At 45.6% G+C, this 18,832-nt stretch overlaps 1 protein-coding gene across 1 annotated transcript in view; it reads left to right on the top strand.

Annotated features, from left to right (window-relative positions):
- SHC3 (SHC adaptor protein 3) overlaps window positions 1-18,578 on the top strand; it is a 181,574-nt gene extending 162,996 nt beyond the window's left edge. The window contains exons 11-12 of the mRNA XM_033928749.1: window positions 2,062-2,357; window positions 17,870-18,578. Coding sequence (XP_033784640.1) covers window positions 2,062-2,357; window positions 17,870-17,998 — 425 coding nt within the window. The 3' untranslated portion in view covers window positions 17,999-18,578. The remainder of the gene's footprint in view (window positions 1-2,061; window positions 2,358-17,869) is intronic.
- The last annotated feature ends 254 nt before the right edge of the window (window positions 18,579-18,832 follow it).

Raw genomic sequence — 18,832 nt, 5'->3', positions numbered from 1 at the left:
CTACCTAACGTCTAAAATGTAGGTGTTGCAAAACTAGGTCTACTTTTGAGCGTGAACTGGGTGCTAGGTAGATACGAGTTAGGTGGATGTGACTTAGGCATCACTTAGGCATCAGTTAGACTTCCATTTATAGATGAACAGGGCTTTTATTTTGGGGTTTTAGAGGACTCCAGGGTGATATTAAGCTCAAAATATGTTTAATAATGTATCACTTAAACAAAGCACATGAAAAAAAAATATTGCATACTTCACCTCCTATTTTTTTTTTAGCCTAAAGAGACTCCTCTTTACTACTAATAGCAAAATATATTTATTAATGCATTACTGATGCAAAGCAAATGAAAAAAATATATATACTGTAGATTACATACTAAACCTAATTTCCAACAGGATAAGAACATTAAAAGAAATACACTACTCACAGAGAATGGCTTGTAGTTCAGAGCAAGTGAACATGTCTGATGCACCGTGTTGATATCATTGTGACATCTTCAAAATGCACCTAGATGGCATAATACCAGTAAAAAATGATAGGAAGCATTATCTAAAGCGAAGCACTTATACCGCTGTGGTTAAAGGTACTGCTTCCATGGTCCAAAAGTCATGGGTTCAGATCCGCACAGCTTCCCCCAATACCTTAACAGTTTCTTTTTGCTCTCATAAGAGAGTATGGATTGTGAACTTTGCCATTTACATTTGCACTCTGCCTTTTCCAGGGTCCAGAGGGAAACTTATTTTTGCTCTGAGATGGCTAGGATCTCCTAACTTATCATATCACCTTGCAAAGAACATCCTTCTAATAGAAAGTGCCTGTGGCTCACTGGTTAAAAGCACTGTCTCTGCTTTCCAAAGTGCATGGGTTCAAATCCCAAGTATAGTCAAACACACCAACACATATTCCTATTTTTTTTGTGGCATTCTGCCATCTAGGTTCATATTAATGATGTCACAATGATGTCAAGATTGTGCATCAGTCACATCCACTTGCTTTGAACTGCAGCCATTGTGTGAGTAGTGTATTTCTTTTAATGTTCTTAACCTGTTGGAAATGAGGTTTAGTATGCAATCTACAATTTTTTATTTTTTTATATGCTTTGCTTGAGTTAAGCATTATTAAAGATCTTTTGAACTTAAAATCAACCTGGAGTCCTCTTTACCCCCCAAAATAGGAGGTTTAGAGGGGCATAATAAAAAAAAAAAATGTCTAAGTCCCCTTTTGGCCTAAGGTCTTAAACGTTGAAAGTAGAAGCAGGGAAAATGCTCATTATAAAAAAAACATCCAAAAGGAGGTTTTTTTTGATAATGGCCTGCCTCTACGTTCAGCTGTTTAAACGCCCAGACCACCACTACGTCTACACTAACACCATATCATCAACCTAAAAAAAGCCTAACTCCCAAACGCCCAAAACAAGAGCTTTTAGGCGAAGGAGGAGCCAATCCTTCATCTAAAAGCTGGATTCTGTAATCAGTTTCTGTCAAAAACAACACCAGTTACAGAATCCCCCCCCTGTTAATAAAATAAATAACAGTGGTGCCAGCATTTCACTGCATGTAATTTTAATGAAAAACAGCATAAAATCGCCATTCTAATGACATCATAATGAGATATGATAACGTTATAGACGTTGTGTAGATGTCTATGTGACGCCTAAAAGATGATTCTGTAAGGGACATCTAACTATGTAGATGTGTCTAGACTCGCTGAGCGCGATTCTCTATAGTGTGTCTATGCATTATAGAATTGTGCTCAGCTGGACGTCTAAACCACGCCTAAAGTTAGATGTCCTTTATAGAATCTAGGCCTCAATGCTAAGAAGCCCATAGGTATTAAATAGGCTTCTTAGTATTTAGCACATGATAATCATTAGTGCATGCTAAATCCACTAGCATACCTTAGAAAAAAAAAAACTCTAAATGAAATAATGCAACAACCACTTTACTAGTTTCATGGAAATAGAACCCAACAAAATTTGTTTTCCATTTTGAAGGCATTTCATCTAACATTTTGCCTAATGTTATAACAAATGAATTTTGTGCCTCTTTCCTGTTGTATTTTACTAGGACCATTTGAAGATGCTCTGAAGAACCAGCCGATGCCACCTATGTTGAATAAAGCAGTATCAATTGATTGTGGCAGCCCCCTTTTGTCCAGAGCAGCGGACTTGACCATGAATGAGGAGTTGAAAGCAGAACCTTGGTTTCAGGGTGAAATGAGCAGGAAAGAAGCTGAACATCTGTTAAAGAAGGATGGAGATTTTCTGGTTCGGAAAAGCACCACTAATCCTGGGTCTTATGTGCTAACTGGCATTCATAATGGTCAGGCTAAGCATCTTCTTCTAGTTGATCCAGAAGGAACAGTAAGTGTTGAGTGCTGATGGATAATCCTCTATAACAGCGGTTCCCAAACCTGTCCTGGTGGACCCCCAGCCAGTCAGGTTTTCAAGATATCCCTAATGAATATGCATGAGAGAGATTTGCATATAATGGAAGTGACAGGTATGCAAATCTCTCTCATGCATATTCATTAGGGATATCTTGAAAACCTGACTGGCTGGGGGTCCCCCAGGACAGGTTTGGGAACCACTGCTCTATAATAAAACCCTAAGCGCGCATGCACACTTACAACGGCGTGATCCCTGCCTCCGTGATGTGTAGCTCAGTGGCAGTGTTTGACGCGTTCAGCTGGAGCCTGCGGCGGTTTGTGTGCGGCAGACCCTTTTCCTTTGTGTGCGGTTTTATATGCTTTTATATGCGGTTTGTGTGCGGCGGGCGGCAATGGCGGTGGACCGGGGGAGGGGGGTTGTTTGAAGCAGCGGTAGGCCAGATGGTAGGTAGCAGCAGCAGGGGCTGGTATGGGGGGGGGGACAGGCTTCGGTGCTGAAGGGAGGCAGGCAGGCAGGCTTTAGCGTGGCAGAAAGGGAAGGGGTAGGCAGTGAGGGGGGACATAGGAAGGAGCACTGGGGGCACTAAGGACATGGGAAGGGTCACTAAGGACATAGAAAGGAGGCATTGGGGCACTAAAGACATGGGAAGGGGCACTGAGGACATAGGAAGGAGGCACTGGAGCACTAAGGACATGGAAAGGAGGCACTGGGAGCACTATGAACATAAGAAGGAAGGAGGGAGGGAATAGAAAGGGACAATTGTTGGGCTTGAGTTTGGAAAGCGGCCAAGGAGAGAGAGAGACAGAAAGAAAGACAGAAAGAGTGTGGAAAAGGAGAGAGAGAGAGAGAAAAAAAGACAGACAGACACATCTACTCAAGTACCCGTTAATGTAATGGGCTTAATTAAACACTTGTCTTTCATACAAAATTATAGAAACTAGTTTACACCAAAGTCCTATAACCATGGCCTTTATTTTGTTCTTGCTCTCCAAATAGTTCAGAATGAAGGCTTCTAATCTTTGGTTGTAGCACTAAAACTACTACTGAATGGGAAACTGGGTTTTTCACTGTAACCTTAAAAAAAAAAAAAAATCTGGGTTTAATGATATCATCTGGCCACTGCCCTTGCATGACTCAAGAAAAAAAGGCAGCTGCCAGAAAGCATCAATAAAATGAGATTGGCCCACAAACTGGGGGATGCACAAAACTTACCGATTGTGTCCCGATCGTTGCTAAACCGGTTTGACCAGTTTAGCGATCAATCGGATCGGATTCTCCGATGCACTAAACTGCCCACCGTGTGATTTTCCCCTCGATCGCCCATTTTTTGATCTGATCCAACCCATGTAAATTAGTAAAACCCCATGCAAACTAACCAATTGATACATTAACATTGCTTGGCTATTTAGAATCGGGTTTTACCGATCGTAAAACCTGATTGCTATAGACCTGTCGGTAACTGTGTTACCGCCTGGTGTGCCTTTTTTTTTTTCAGTGGCATAGATATTTTGTGTGTATTACATACGCAAAATATCTGTCCCATAAAACAAAAAAGAAAAAAAAATCCCCCACCGCTGCTGCAGGCCCACCCCCAAGAACCTCCGAAAGTTGCGGCGCTCCCCCCTGACAATTGTGGCACCCCACCTGAACCTAAAGCATATGGCAGGAGGGATATCCACTACCTCACGCCATCCTGATTGAACCCCATCCCCCCACTCCACCTTGCTCTGCCCCATGGCAAAACGTCAGGAGAGATGCCCACTCTTTCCTGCCAGGAAATACCTCCCCCTCCCCTCCCCCGAAAAAAGGAAGGAAGGATGCCCAGTCCAGAGGAACCCTACCCCTTGAGGCCCCCCTCCCCCGTACCTTTTGTTGGGGAGCAGGAGATGTGCTCAGAACCTTCCTGCTTCCTCCAATGCACCATCCAGAATGCTGGACCTAAGGTCCTGATTGGCTCAGATGCCCCAGGCCCATCCCTTCCTTAGGCTCCTTCCTGTATCCCGGATACAAGGGGGAGAAGCCTAAGGCCCTGATCGGTGCAGTCAAGCCAATCAGGGCCTTAGACTCCTCCTCTTTGTATCCAGAATACAGGAAGAAGCCTAAGGAAGGTTCTGATTGGCTCAGATGCCTAAGACGCCTCCTAAGGTAAGGGCTTGAGGCATCTTAGCGAATCAAGGCCTTAGGCCCCTCCCCATGTATCACTTGATGCAACGGGGAGTGGCCTAAGGTCCGGCATTCTGGACGGCGCATCGGAGGAAGCAGGAGGGACTGAGCACCCCTCCTGCTCCCCAACAAAAGGTATGGGGGAGGGGGGCCTTGAGGAAGATGGATCCTCCATTGACAGGAGGGAGTGGGCATCCCTCCTGCCTTTTTTAGGGGGGGGGAGGGGGTAGGTATTTCCTGGCAGGAGGGAGTGTGTATCTCTCCTGCCATTTTGCCTTGGGGCGGGGTTGGGTCAGTCGGGATGACAGGATGGAGTGGGCATCCCTCGTTCGGGGGGGAGGGGGGATGGATGATGGCTTGAGGGTGCCAGCATGAGGGTGGGGCCTTTTTTTATGGGACAAGTTGTGCATGTTTAACAATGTGCCATTAAATAAAACCCAGAAAGCTCTAATAGCAGTGACAGGAGGCTTTCCCTGTCACTGCTGTTAGGGCTCCAAGCATGTGTCAATCGCTCACCACCCCCTCATCCCCCGCCTTCCTATGCCACTGTTCCCACTAAGGAGGCTACATCCGGCCACACTGACAGGAATTGTTTCTCCTTTCTTGTTTTTTTTTACACACATCTGAAAACATATATAATTTACTACTCCTACTACTACTACTATTTATCATTTCTATAGCGCTGAAAGTCATATGCAGCTTGAAGAATGGTCTGAAATTTGGCAGCTAAAATTTAATGCTAAGAAATGCAAGGTCATGCATTTAGGCTGCAAAAACCCAAGGGAACGGTACAGTTTAGGGCTGAAGAACTTATGTGTACGACAGAAGAGCGGGACTTGGGTGATTGTATGTGATGATCTTATGGTGACCAAACAGGATGAAAAGGTGGCGGCGAAAGCTAGAAGGATGCTAGGTTGCATAGGGAGAGGCATGATCAGTAGGAAATAGGAGGTATTGATGTCCCTGTATAAGACTTTGGTGAGACCTCATTTAGAATATTGTGTACAATTCTGGATGCTGCACCTTCAAAAAGATATAAAAAGGATGGAGTCGGTCCAGAGGAAGGCTACTAAAATGGTGTGTGGTCTTCGTCATAAGGCATATGGGGTCAGATGTAAAGATCTCAATATGTATACTTTGGAGGAAAGGTGGGCGATGGGCGAAATGATATAGACTAGTGGTTCCCAAACCTGTCCTGGGGGACCCCCAGCCAGTCAGGTTTTCAAGATATCCCTAATGAATATGCATGAGAGAGATTTGCATATAATGGAAGTGACAGGTATGCAAATCTCTCTCATGCATATTCATTAGGGATATCTTGAAAACCTGACTGGCTGGGGGTCCCCCCAGAACAGGTTTGGGAACCACTGATATAGACGTTTAAATACCTACGTAATGTAAATGCGCATGAGTCGAGTCTCTTTCATTTGAAAGGAAACTCTGCAATGAGAGGGCATAGGATGAAGTTAAGAGGTGATAGGCTCAGAAGTAATCTAAGGAAATACTTTTTTACAGAAAGGGTAGTAGATTTGTGGAACTGTTTCCCGGAAGAGGTGGTGGAGACAGAAACTGTGTCTAAATTCAAGAAGGCGTAGAATAGGCACGTGGGATCTTTTGGAGAGAGAAAGAGATAATGGCTACTGTGGATGGGCAGACTAGATGGGCCATTTGGTCTTTATCTATGTTTCTATGTTTATTTCAGGAGTCTTTCAAATGCCTTTTGGAAATCCAGATACACAATATCAACTGTCTCACCTTTATCCACATGTTTCTTCACCCCTTCAAAGAAATGTAATAGATTGGTGAGACAAGATTTCTCTTGCCTAAATCCTTGTTAGCTTGGTCTCATTAATCCACGCTTATGTATATGCTCTGTAATTTTGTTCTTTATAATAGTCTGTACCATTTTGCCTGGCACCGACATCCCTATAAGATTTATGTTGAAGGCCACTGATCATTTTTATAGCCATTCCATCCTGTTTATCTTTTTGAACACAGGGTCATAGCATGAGTCAGTCTGTGTGAGAGATACAATGAGAGTGTTTTCATTCTGCTGTTTTATTCTTATGCTGAAATGACCTTGTGTTAGACACTGGGATTTACTGTATCTTTGTATCTGATTCAGCCTGAGGTCATAAATTTTCAAGTTTATTAGGTGTTTATATACTGCCTATCAAGGTTATCTAAATGGTTTTACAATCAGGTACTCAAGTATTTTCCCTATCTGTCCTGGTGGGCTCACAATCTATCTAATGTACCTGGGGCTATGGAGGACTGAGTGACTGGCCCAGGGTCACAAGGAGCAGTGCGGGGTTTGAACCCACAACCCCAGGGTGCTGAGGATGTAGCTCCATCCTCTCTGCCACACATATCTTTCAAGGTTCCTGTTTATCTGTGGTACTACTGTTCTTTGTCCTCTTGAATTCTGTTTTACCAGACTTCTGTTGTTTTATTCCATAGTATTGAAGGGGAAATTAAACTCCCAAACCAGAAAATAAGGGTAGTGGGTTCCAGAACATAGAGGGGCTTGATCATATTCTAATCACCCTTGCAGAACCAGAGGTTCCCTTTGTTAGTGCATCATGGCCTGATAATTAAGCCCTTGGATTAGTGTCATATAAAAGAATCTTTGCTGCCATTCATATTATTTTTTCCTGGTTAGATGTAGTGCTAAATTAGTGGTTCTCAACCCGGTCCATGGGACACACCCAGTCAGTCAGAGTTTCAAGATATCTGTAATGAAATTGCATGAGATAAATTTGCATGCGCTGCCTCCATTGTATGCAAATCTATTCCATGCATATTCATTGTGGGTATCCTGAAAACCTGACTAGCCAGGTGTGTCCCAAGAACTAGATTGAGAAACCCTGTGCTAAATGTATGCTTGCCATATTTTAAACATTTCAGTTTTGTTTTTCACAGCAAAAGCTGTGACAAGAACATAAGAACATAAGAAGTTGCCTCCGCTGAGGCAGACCATAGGTCCATCCTGCTCAGCGGTCCGCACCCGCGGCGGCCCATCAGGCCCATTGCCTGAGCAATGGTCTATACCTATCTATACCCCCCAATCCCTTTTTCTTCTAGGAATCTATCCAAACCTTCTTTGAAACCATTTAATGTTTTCTTGTCTACAACAGCCTCTGGAAGCGCGTTCCATGCATCCACCACCCTCTGAGTGAAAAAGAACTTCCTAGCGTTTGTTCTAAACCTGTCCCCTTTCAATTTCTCCGAGTGCCCCCTTGTACTTGTGGCGCCCCTTAATTTGAAAAATCTGCCCCTCCCAAATCTACAAAATCTGAGTATTACATTACATTAGTGATTTCTATTCCGCCAATACCTTGCGGTTCAAGGCGGATTACAAAAGAAGTTATCTGGCCATTTCCAGAGGAATCAATGAGTAGAGCGAGTTGCTTCAGAGAATTGGGATGAGTCTTGCGGTGTTAGTTTGTCTTCAAGGATTTCTTGAATAGGATGGTTTTTATTTCTTTTCTGAACAATTTGTAGTCTGGAGTCATCAGCAAATTGGAGAGTTGGTAGTTTAGTATGCCACAAGAGGGTGCCAAAAGACCAAGGGCCTGATATTCAATGCCTCACTCACTTACTCTCTGCTTTTGCTGCACTAGCCTCACTGTTTTCCAACCCATGCAGCTTAAACTGCCATGCCTTGCTGATTTTATGTTCTTAAATTTAGAAGTTAGTGAAATTTTGAGTATTAATTTAGACACGCCTCTAGTAAATTTTCAAAGAGGTCCAGTTAGGAGCATCACTCTCAAAATCATACATTCTTTGAATGTCGGGCCCTAAGCTCCTAACTTTAGGAGCATAATAAATGGGTGTCAACAGGGGCATATTTAGGGTGAGGAAGAAAGAAGCTTATTTTCTCTTGGCTGTAAATTAAGCTCTTAAATATAAGCAAATGAATGGCAGGCCTAAATTTATAAGCATGGAGGGGCATAATCAAAACAAACATCTAATTCCCCTTTTGGCCTAAGGCCCTAAATGCTGAAAGTAGCAGCATGGAAAATGTCCATTCTCAATAAAAAAAAACATCCAAAATTAGTTTTTTTTTTTTTTTTTGAGAATGGCCTGCCTGTACGTTCAGCTAGACCACCACTACATCTAAACTTACCACACATAATCAATCAAAAAAAGCCTAAGTCCCAAACGCCCAAAACAAGAGCTTTTAGGCGAAGGAGGAGCCAGTCCTTTGCCTAAATGCTGGTTTCTGTAACTGGTGTTGTTTTTGACAGACACCGGTTACAGAATCCACCACCTCCCCGCAATGATCGCGGCAGGAGAGATGGCTCATCTCCATTACTGCGATCGACCCCCCCCCCCCAAACTGCCACGATCGACCCCGCGAACTGCCGTGACAGAAGAGATGCCCAATCTCTCCTGCTGCGATCGTTGCGGTGGGGGTGGGCAGGTTGCCGGGGCCGCTGAGCTGATCGCGGCAGCCGCACTCAGCTCAGCGGTCCGTTTTCAGAACTTATACCTGTTTTTACTTGGTCTAAGTCAAAACGTATAATTTCCGACTAGGTAACCTGTTCAAGGTTTTGATTATACTTGCTGTGCGACTAAGTCTAGATTGGCCCACCTCCCGCCTTTTCCCCTCCTCTAAAAATGCCTCTTTTCGCTCTAGGCGTTTAGAGGCAGGGGAAAGGCCTAAGCTGGTTTTAGATACGTCTAAAACTAGCTTTGATTATTGGTACTTGAACGATCTGGCTTTTTGATCGTCCAAATACCGATTTAGGCCCCTTTTTGGACGTGGCTTTTTTTTTATTATGAGCCCCATAGCTAATTTGACCATTTATTTTTTCATCAAAACATGACATCTGTTAATATTCAGTCCCGCCCCAATCCCACCCTAGCCCCACCCCCAGCCCCACCCTAGCCCTGCCCCCAATTTCTTCCATTCATTTTCATGTACACACAATATCTTATTAATTCATAATGGTAAACATAAAATATATACAAAAAACACAAAGCACATTGTACTCAGAGAAAATGTTAATTATCATTTATGAGTTTTAGGGTTTTTTCAAAAATGTCAAGGCAGATTACTTTAGTGTTGAAACAATTTTATTAAAAATCACTAAGCACAAACAAATACAGAAGAAAGGAACAACACTAACATTGTCCCCAAATCCCCCCAACCCATCTCCCCACAACAACAATCAGTAAAGGGGAGCCCTGGATCCACATGACCTACAAAACCCAAGAAACAGGAAATCTGGACTCTTAGAATTCCCATGCACCGGAAATACAGGCCCCAGAGCCAACCCCCCCTTCCCCAACAACGCCCTACCATCTCAACCCCCCCAACCTCCTATTCTTCATACATCCATAAACAACTCCCAACCTACAGGACACCCCTTAAAACTAGGTAAACCCCTTCCCCCACCACAACACACACTATCCCACCATGCCCCCAAAACCGCTCTACCTCTCCCCCCCAATCAGCCCTTCCCACCTCACACCTCTCTTAAATCATTGAAAAGAAGACTGTGACCCTTAGGGTGCAATTGCCGAATATACGGATCCCAAACTTTCAGAAATAGCTGCCCCCTTTTCCGAGACCCTTTCGCATCTCTGGCTTCCCAATATGCCAGTTGATGCACATCCGCTCTCCAAAGCCAAAACCCAGGAGGAGCATCAGAAGTCCAGCATTTCAAAATACCTTTCCCCGCCACTAGACAGAGCTTCCGACACAAAAGTCGACTCGCGCCTCCCAACGACCCCAAGGCCCCAGGGAGATCCAAAACCAACTGCTCCGGGGTGCCTTCCAAGGCAAGATGAAGCACCACCCGCATAAAATGCAGGACCTCCCGCCAATACAACTGAACCATGCTACACCCCCAAAACATATGACCAAAAGTCCCTTCATCCACCCCACATTTAGAGCACATCATAGTGAGAGCCCCTCCACAGTAAAAATATTGTTGAGGCGTTAAATACGCATGATAGAGCACCCTATAATAGCACTCCCGCAAAACCGCACTGCGTGTCAAGGAGGGAACTCCCTTAAGATGAGCCAAAATATCCCAATCCCGTAAAGACACCTGTAAATCAGTCTCCCAACCCCTCCTATAATGAACTAACTCTTTACACGGTTCCACCCGCGCCAAGTGTTTGGCAATCAATGAAACCGAAAGTTCCTCCCCAAATTCCATATGGAAAAAAAATCACGCAATCTAGTGCCCATATGGGTACATAAATGAGCGTGATCCAAAGACGCCCAAAAATGCTTCAACTGACAGTAAGCAAATCTATTACCCCATTTATCCCCCACCCGACCCCGCAGCATATCATACCCTACCAAATCACCCTCCGGGGTCATCACATGTTCCAACTTCCAAACCCCCTCCCGTTCCCAATTAACAAAAGCCACATTTTCATTCCCCGGAGGAAAAGGAGCATGGCCCCACAGCGGGATCTGGTCAGTGACCACCGGATCACCATCCAGGTGACTCACCAGCCAGCTCCAAGCCTCCTGCAAAGATTTCAACAACAAACTGTAACGCAAATGTACCGGTAACTGACCACGCGTTAAATGCAACAACGAAAATAGGTGAGCCGGCGCATAATAAGCCTGCTCCATCCGCACTGGGGTAAATTTAGTAGACCCCAACATCCAATCCCCTAAATGCCGTAATAAGCAAGCATAATTATAGCGTTGCATGTCAGGCAACCCCAACTCCTCCTCCCCCACCCTCCCTGCAAGCACACCAACGACAGCTTAGCTTTTTTGCTTGCCCATAAAGAGCACGCACAGCCGAAATAAAAAACCCACCAAACCCATATACTTCCAACGTAGTCAAGGCAGATTACTTTAAAATATGCAATGTCACCTCAGTAACTATAGAAAAATAGACAAATATAGTGCAAAATATAGACAGCAGATATAAATTCTCAAAACAGATACATTTTGATCACTAAATTGAAAATAAAATCATTTTTCCTACCTTTGTTTTCTGGTGATTTCATGAGTCTCTTGGTTGCACTTCCTTCTGACTGTGCATCCAAAATTTTTTTTTCTTTTGCATCCAAAATTTCTTTCACAATCCAGCTCCATCCCCTTTGGGTCCAGGTCTCTCTGTGTTTTCCCTCTATTACCTTCCCCAGATCCAGTGCCAGTTTTCCTTTGTACCTTTGTTCCAGGTTTCCCTCTCTCTCCCTCTCTGTCTGAACCTCCCATAGTCCTACATCTGCCTCCTATCTTTCCCCTTTCGTCCAGGCCTTTCTCTCTGTAGTCTTTCTAATCTGCTTACAACCCCCCCCCTTCTCTGCCTCTTTCTCTCCTTCTTTCCTTCCTCCCTCCCATAGGATTTTAGCATATCTCTCTCCTCCTTTTTTCCCCTCAGATCTAGTATCTGTCTCCGTCCTCTTTTCCTCCTCCCAGGTCTGGTATCTGTCTCCTCCCCTTCCCCCTGCTCTGGCATCTCTCTCTCCACTACCTTCCTCTTGTTCTTCCCTGGTCTTCCTTCTCAATTTATTTTCTGCCTCTGTCTAAATTCCTTTTTACTATTCAGTCCTCAATTTCCCTCTTTCACTGTGTCTACCTATAGCTTGCCACCTCTTTCCCTCACCCCTTCCAGTATCTAACTCTATCCTCTTCCCTCAATCTAGCATGTGCCCTTTTTTCTTTCTCCTCCCCACTTCCTTCCTGCGTCTGCTCCCCCTCTCCCTCACACTTCCATTCAGCGGCTGTCCCTCCTCTTCCCCACACTTCCATTCAGTGTCTGTCTCCCTCTCTCTACCCCTTCCATCTACTGTTCACCCTCTGTCTCACCCCTTCCATTCACTGCCCTCTCTGCCCTTTCCATCCAGTGTCCGCCCTCTCTCTCTCTCTTCCATATGGCATCTTTCCTCTTTCTATGCTCCTTCCATAAACTATCCATCCTGTGCCCCTTCTCTCCTTTGTACATGATTGATTTCAGCTCTACCACCTCTCCATTTTTCTCTCTCTCTGTCACCACCCTGTCCCCTATGCTCTGCAATCTCTCTCTTCTCCTTTCTTTCCTTCCCACCCCATAGTCTGGCATCATCCCTTCCCTGATTCCCTGGCATCTCTCTCCTTTCTTTTCTTCTATCTTTCCCTCCCCCTCCATGCTCTGACATCTCCTCCTTCCTTTCCCCTTTGTCTGGCATACCTTCCTCCTTCCCTCCATGCCCTGGTATCTCTTCTTACCTCCAAGCCCTGGCATCTTCTTTCATTCCCTCCCTCATCTTCCTTCTCCCTCCAGTTGGGTACAGCAACACTCTCCCCTGCAGCTCTGGACTTCCCAACACCTGCTCCCCCCAAATTGCTGATGCTTCGGTTCCTCTTCTTCCTTCCTCCCTCCCTCCAGCGGGACCCTACGCCACCATCAGCTCTTACTCCCTCTAACATCGGCCCTGCAGCTCTGGACTTTTCCACACCTGCTCCCCCCGGGTCGCTATTATTTTAAATGTTATGGCAGCTGCGGTGCTATATCCATCATAGGAGACTTCTGCCGTCGGCCTGTTCCGGAACTCTTCCAGCAACAGTGACTTCCTATTCCCACCTAGGCGGTCGGCTGCTGCAGGAAGAGTTCCAGGGCAGGTCGAGGTTAGAAGTCTCCTCTGATGGATACAGTGCCATAGCTGCCATAACATTTAAAATAATGGCAATGCGGGGGGGGGGGGGGGGTGTTTGCAGGTGTGGGGAAGTCTGGAGCTTCAGGGCCGGCGTTAGAGGGAGTGAGAACAGGGCAGCTAATCGTGCCGATCGAACGTCACCTTCAAAACCGGGGGGGAGGGGGGGAGTGTTGAAACGGCGGTAGGCAACAGCAGCAGGGACTGGTCCGGGGGGGGGGGGGACAGGCTTCGGGCTAGAGGGAGGGGAAGTGATCGCCTGTCCAGTTGTCCCCAAGGACAGCTTCGGGACATTATCCCTGAAAATGGGACATTTCGGCGTCCCGAAGCTGTGCTTGGGGACAACGGGACAGGGGATTTAAAAAAGGGACATTCCCGTTCAAAACGGGACGTATGGTCACCTTACCCATAGCTTTTAAGCTCCTAAATTAAAATGATTTTTCAATGTGAAAACTTAAGCTGTTTGGCTGAATGTAATGTACAAATTGGGCATTCTAAATTTGAGAGTGTAGCGTTTTAAGAGTATGAGGCCCCCATGGGAACAATTCTATAAAGGGTACTAAAAGTTAGGCATCAAAAAATTTTGTCTGTTTTAATTAGATTGTAAGCTCTATTGAGAAGGGATTGTCTCTTACATGTTCTTGTACAGCGCTGTGTATGTCTAGCAGTGCTGTAGAAATAAGTAGTAGTAGTAAAAATCCGAGAGTTGAGCTAATATTCTGTAACTAGTGTTTAATCCCGTTAGATTAGTCTGATCCAGTATGGCTATTCTTCTTATGTCTTACCCCCATATTCAGGCTTCCATTTCCCCTTTTACCTTCCCTATTTCCACCTTTTTTCAACAACTTAAAAATCTGTCCCCTTTCTCTGTCCTTCACCTCCATAGAACTCCCTCTCCATTCCCCCTTTCCCCATCAACCTTTGCTTCTGCATCTTCACTTATTCTTCCAGCTCCTACCTATAGCCCCTTTCTCTCACATGCCCCTTTTAGCCCTCAGCTTCATTCCCAGTCCTTTTCTCTCACATGTCCCCTTTTGTAGTCCCCTTCTCCCACCTCCTCCTTTTCTCACCCCCAGCTCCCTTCTCTCACACATTCCCTTTTTATAGCCCCTAACCCTATCCCCCTGCTCTTCCAGCCCTCAGTTCTAGCCCCAGTCTCCTTATCACACCTGTCTTCCTTTTCAGCCCTCAAATCCAGACCCCCTTCTCTCACAACTCACATTTTGCAGTCCCAAGCTCTTCTCCAAACTGTCTTTTTTTAACAGCCTCCTACATCAGGTCTCTTTTCCCAAGAACCCCTCTTTAAAGCCCCAGCTCCAAACCCCTTTTTAGCCCCCCCCAGCCTCCTTTGCCCATCTTTTTCCTTTCAGCCTCCAGCCCCAGCCCCCTTTTCTCACATGTCCCTTTTGCAGCCTCCTTCTCACACATATCCCCTTTTCTGCCCCAGCCCCCTTCTCTTACGCATCCCCATTGTCAGCTCTCAGCTCCTTTCTCTAACAAGTTCCCTTTTTACAATACCGACCCCAGCTCCAGCCCCCTTCTCCCACCTACCCTTTTTTTCAGCCCCTAGTTCCCTTCTCCTATTTTCTTCTTTTGCCTCTGAAGTGTGGCTTGGACCTTGGAATCTGGAATCAAACACAACAGTGTAAACGTCTAAAAAATCCTGTTTGCAGCAGAGAAAGCCTAACCCAGGGGTGCCCAAATGGTCGATCGTGATCGATCAGTAGATTGCAAAGGCAATGCAAGTAGATCACGTTGCCTTTGCGATCTTTTTCTCCCTGCTGCTTCCCCAAGCCAGGCCTGGTGCGTACAAGCGCCGGACTTACAAAACTTCACCTCTGACGTCAATTCTGATATTGGAGAGGAAGTTCTGGGCCAGCCAATTGCTGCCTGGCTGGCCTGGAATTTCCTCCCTGATGTTAGAATTGACATCGGAAGTGAAGTCTTGTGGGCCTGGTGCTTGTTCGCGCCAGGCCTGGCTCGGGGAAGCAGCAGGGAGAAATCGCTTTGGTGGCATGGGGGTGGGGGTGGGGGTAGGGAAAGAATCGGGGAAGTGGAGAAATTGGCACGATGGCTGGGGGGATGGGGCAAGGGGAGAGAGAAAGAAAGGCAGAAATAAAAAGGGGGGGGGGGGGCACGGGGAGACAGAAAAAAAGCCAGAAAGAAAGAAATATTGGCTTTACAGAAGAAGGAAGTGCAACCAGAGACTCATGAAATCACCAAACAAAAAGGTAGGAAAAATGATTTTTTTCAATTTAGTGATCAAAATGTGTCTGTTTTGAGAATTTATATCTGCTGTCTATATTTTGCACTATGGCCCCCCTTTTACTAAACCGCAATAGCAGTTTTTAGCGTAGGGAGCCTATGAGCATCGAGAGCGACGCAGGGCATTCAGCGCTGCTTCCTGTGTTAAAAACCGCTATCGCGGTTTAATAAAAGGGGAAGGGGCATATTTGTCTATTTTTGTATAGTTGTTACTGAGGTGACATTGCAAATTTTAAAGTCATCTGCCTTGACCTCTGATAAAACCCCTGAATATAAATGATAATTAACATTTTCTCTGTGTACAGTGTGCCTTTCTCCTCATTGGCTAGGCAGTCACAGCTCTAGCTCCCTATTGGCTCCTGGCGCTATCCATCACTGAGAAGCTCCGCCCTCTCATACAGGAGAGAAAGCCTAGCCTATGTCCTCACATCCTTGCCCTTCTCCTCATTGGCTAGGCAGTTGAACCTCTAGCTCCCTAATGGCTCCCGACGCTATCCATCACGAGAAGCCCTGCCCTTCCCTGCTGCAATTGAAAGCACCCCTTTCCCCTTCCATGGCAGTGGTTGTTTTTAGTTTTCCTTTTGGTCTCACCCGGGGTTTCCTCAGCAGACAGAGAGAGGGCGGGAGGGGGTAGTCGCCGCCATGGTGGTCGCCACTGGCTCTGGGCTCGCACTGTTGCCGAGGGAGGACGTTGGGGAAACCGCCGCAGGTTCCTTCAAGTAGGGGAGAGTTCTATTGTACTGCGCATGTGGAGGCATGGAGTTTCAATCCTAGTGCGTATGCGCTAAGGGTTTTATTATTATAGATGACAAATTTGTGCACCAAATTCATTGTAGAATGCTAGCATAAGTCCAACCTAAGATTACGATTAGCCCACCTTAGTAAAAGAGGGGGATAATCTCAAGTGTTCATGGCAGAGAAAAGGGATAAGAAGAAGATGAAGAAGTGATGTTTAGTTGTTACTGCTGAGAATGTGGCTCATTAAATCAGAGAGAAACCCAAAGGAAGAGGGAGAGGGTATTAAGGAAATTTACAAAGCAGGGAAGCTTTCTGCATATTTAATGTTAAAAATTAAGAACTATAAAGACATATCTAATATAATAAAACCCTAAGCGCGCATGCACACTCTTACCTGCATGTTCCATTTTCCGTGAACCTGTAGGTCCCCGCCGGCAAGAGTGCGCATGCGCGCTTCTACTCCCTCCCTCCCTCCCTCACAGAGATGCTGGCAGAGGAAATCAGAGCATGGGAAGGCCACAAAGCAGCTTCTTTAGTGTGTTGTGGCTGCTGCTGGAGCAAGTAGGTTTGACGGTCAGCTCGCGATGGGAGGGTCAGTGGGGTTGGCTGCACAGCGGTGTTAGTGGCAGGGGGGATAGGGTTCTACTGAACTTGGGGATGGCTGGCAGGCAAGTTGGCTTCGGAGAGTGTGGGAGGGAGAAAGTATGGAAGGAAGTGAGGGGGAGCAGGGAAGAGGGACCAGGGGAGCAGGGAAGAGGTGCTGCTGGATAGGGGGAGAAGGAAAAAGGGACTGGGGAGCAGGGAAGAGGTGCTGCTGGCGGGGGGGGGGGGGGGAAAGACAGTTCTACTGCACAGGGGGATGAGAGGCAGGCAGGCAAGCTGGCTTTGGAGGGTGGGGTTGGAACAAAGTCTGGAAGGCAGTGAGGGGGAGCAGGGAAGAGGTGCTGCAGGACAGGGGGAGCAGGGAAGAGGGGCAGGGGGAGTACGGAAGAGGTGCTGCTGGACAGGGGGAGCAGGGAAGAGGAACAGGGGGAGCAGGGAAGAGGTGCTGCTGGACAGGGGGAGCAGGGAAGAAGGGTAGGGGGAGTACGGAAGAGGTGCTTCCGGATAGGGAAGTGGGTTGGGGGAGGGAAATGCTGCTGCTGCTGCACAGGAAAATGGAGGGGGAGGGTATGCTTCTGCTGCTACTGCACAGGGAAGTGGAGTGGGGAGGGAAATGCTGCTGGTGAGAAAAGGGGGCTGGTGCTGAAAGGGAAAAGATGGGAGAAGGGGGCTGGGGGGGGGTAAAAATGGTTTTGGAGCTGGAGCTGGAGCTGGGGCTGAAAATAGGGGACATGTGAGGGAAGGAGGCTTTACTAGCACCCGTTAATGTAACGGGCTTAAACACTAGTAAAAAATATAAACTCCTAGAGTGATCAGGGGAGTTGATGTTTAAAATGTTCAAGAGGAAAAATAGAGGATACAACATCTTTGTTTAAAAATGTAAAAACAATATGGGCCCCTTTTACAAATCCCCAGGTAGTTCTGGCGTGGCAAATGCGATGCAGCCCAAAGAAATTGAATGGGCTGCAACACATTTTCCACATGGAAATTTCTACCGCGGAAAACAAGAAAACTGTTGCAAGAAATATACGCGTTATTGCCTCAATAGGTGGTAAAAGGGATCCATTAATAATTTCTACTTTTGCATGTTTTCTTTGAAGGTCCGAACGAAAGATCGGATATTTGATAGCATAGGACATCTCATCAACCATCATCTGGAGAATAATTTGCCAATAGTTTCTGCTGGGAGTGAACTGTGTCTGAAGCAACCAGTTGAGAGGAAACAGTGATCCGACCAGCAAAGCCACGTCAATCTTTCGAATGCTGCAAACATGAAACCCCCCAGAGGTGTAGTACAGAATCCATCAAACGTCTTTAGATTCAAGAAGACTGTGCCAATGCGGACTCATAGTGTTCCTGAGACATTGAACCTGGCTATGAATGCAGCCAGACAACTTTCTTAACAATTGATTTTTTAAGCAAAAACAAAATTGCTCTGATCCTTTAATGTGAATATTGAAAGTGTATATACATATAACATAAGTATAAATATATTTATATTTTTAAAGATAATACATGGTAAAGGCACTGGACTGTGCCATTGATTTTTAACTAAAAGAAAAAAAAAACACAGTAATGTTCAGAAAAATGGAGAGTGCACTGGGCTCACAATCACTGAGAAGATATATTGCCAAATTTTATTCCTGGTTTTATCTAATAAGCACAATGCAAGGAAGAACACAAGCAGGTCATGCTAATTCAAGGCTAAGGTACAGAGAGTAGAGCAGCAGATATTCTGATAACAGAAATAATGTTCTTTTTTCGTCAAGCTTGACAATATCTTTGAAAGAATTCCTAGTTGTCATTGATTTTGCAAGACTTATGTTTTTGATGTTGAGGTGACGTTTTTGTATGATGTTACTTGAAACGTCTGTAACTTGCTTGATGATACCTTGGAGTATGATCTACCTGTGTATTTTTTTGTCTAGTTTTCAAAATAAGAAACAATATGTGATTAGAGTACTTCCAAGATTCAGTTTTGATTTGTTCAAAGAGCAGCTGGAAAAGCTTCCTACAAAATGATCTTCAATACCAAATCGTGCGGATTTGAAAGGGCACCAGTT

The sequence above is a fragment of the Geotrypetes seraphini genome, chromosome 1 (assembly GCF_902459505.1).
Source record: "Geotrypetes seraphini chromosome 1, aGeoSer1.1, whole genome shotgun sequence".
NCBI classification, from domain to species: domain Eukaryota; kingdom Metazoa; phylum Chordata; class Amphibia; order Gymnophiona; family Dermophiidae; genus Geotrypetes; species Geotrypetes seraphini.
Note: the sequence above shows the minus strand (reverse complement) of the source record. Positions and strands in the feature narration are given on the sequence as shown.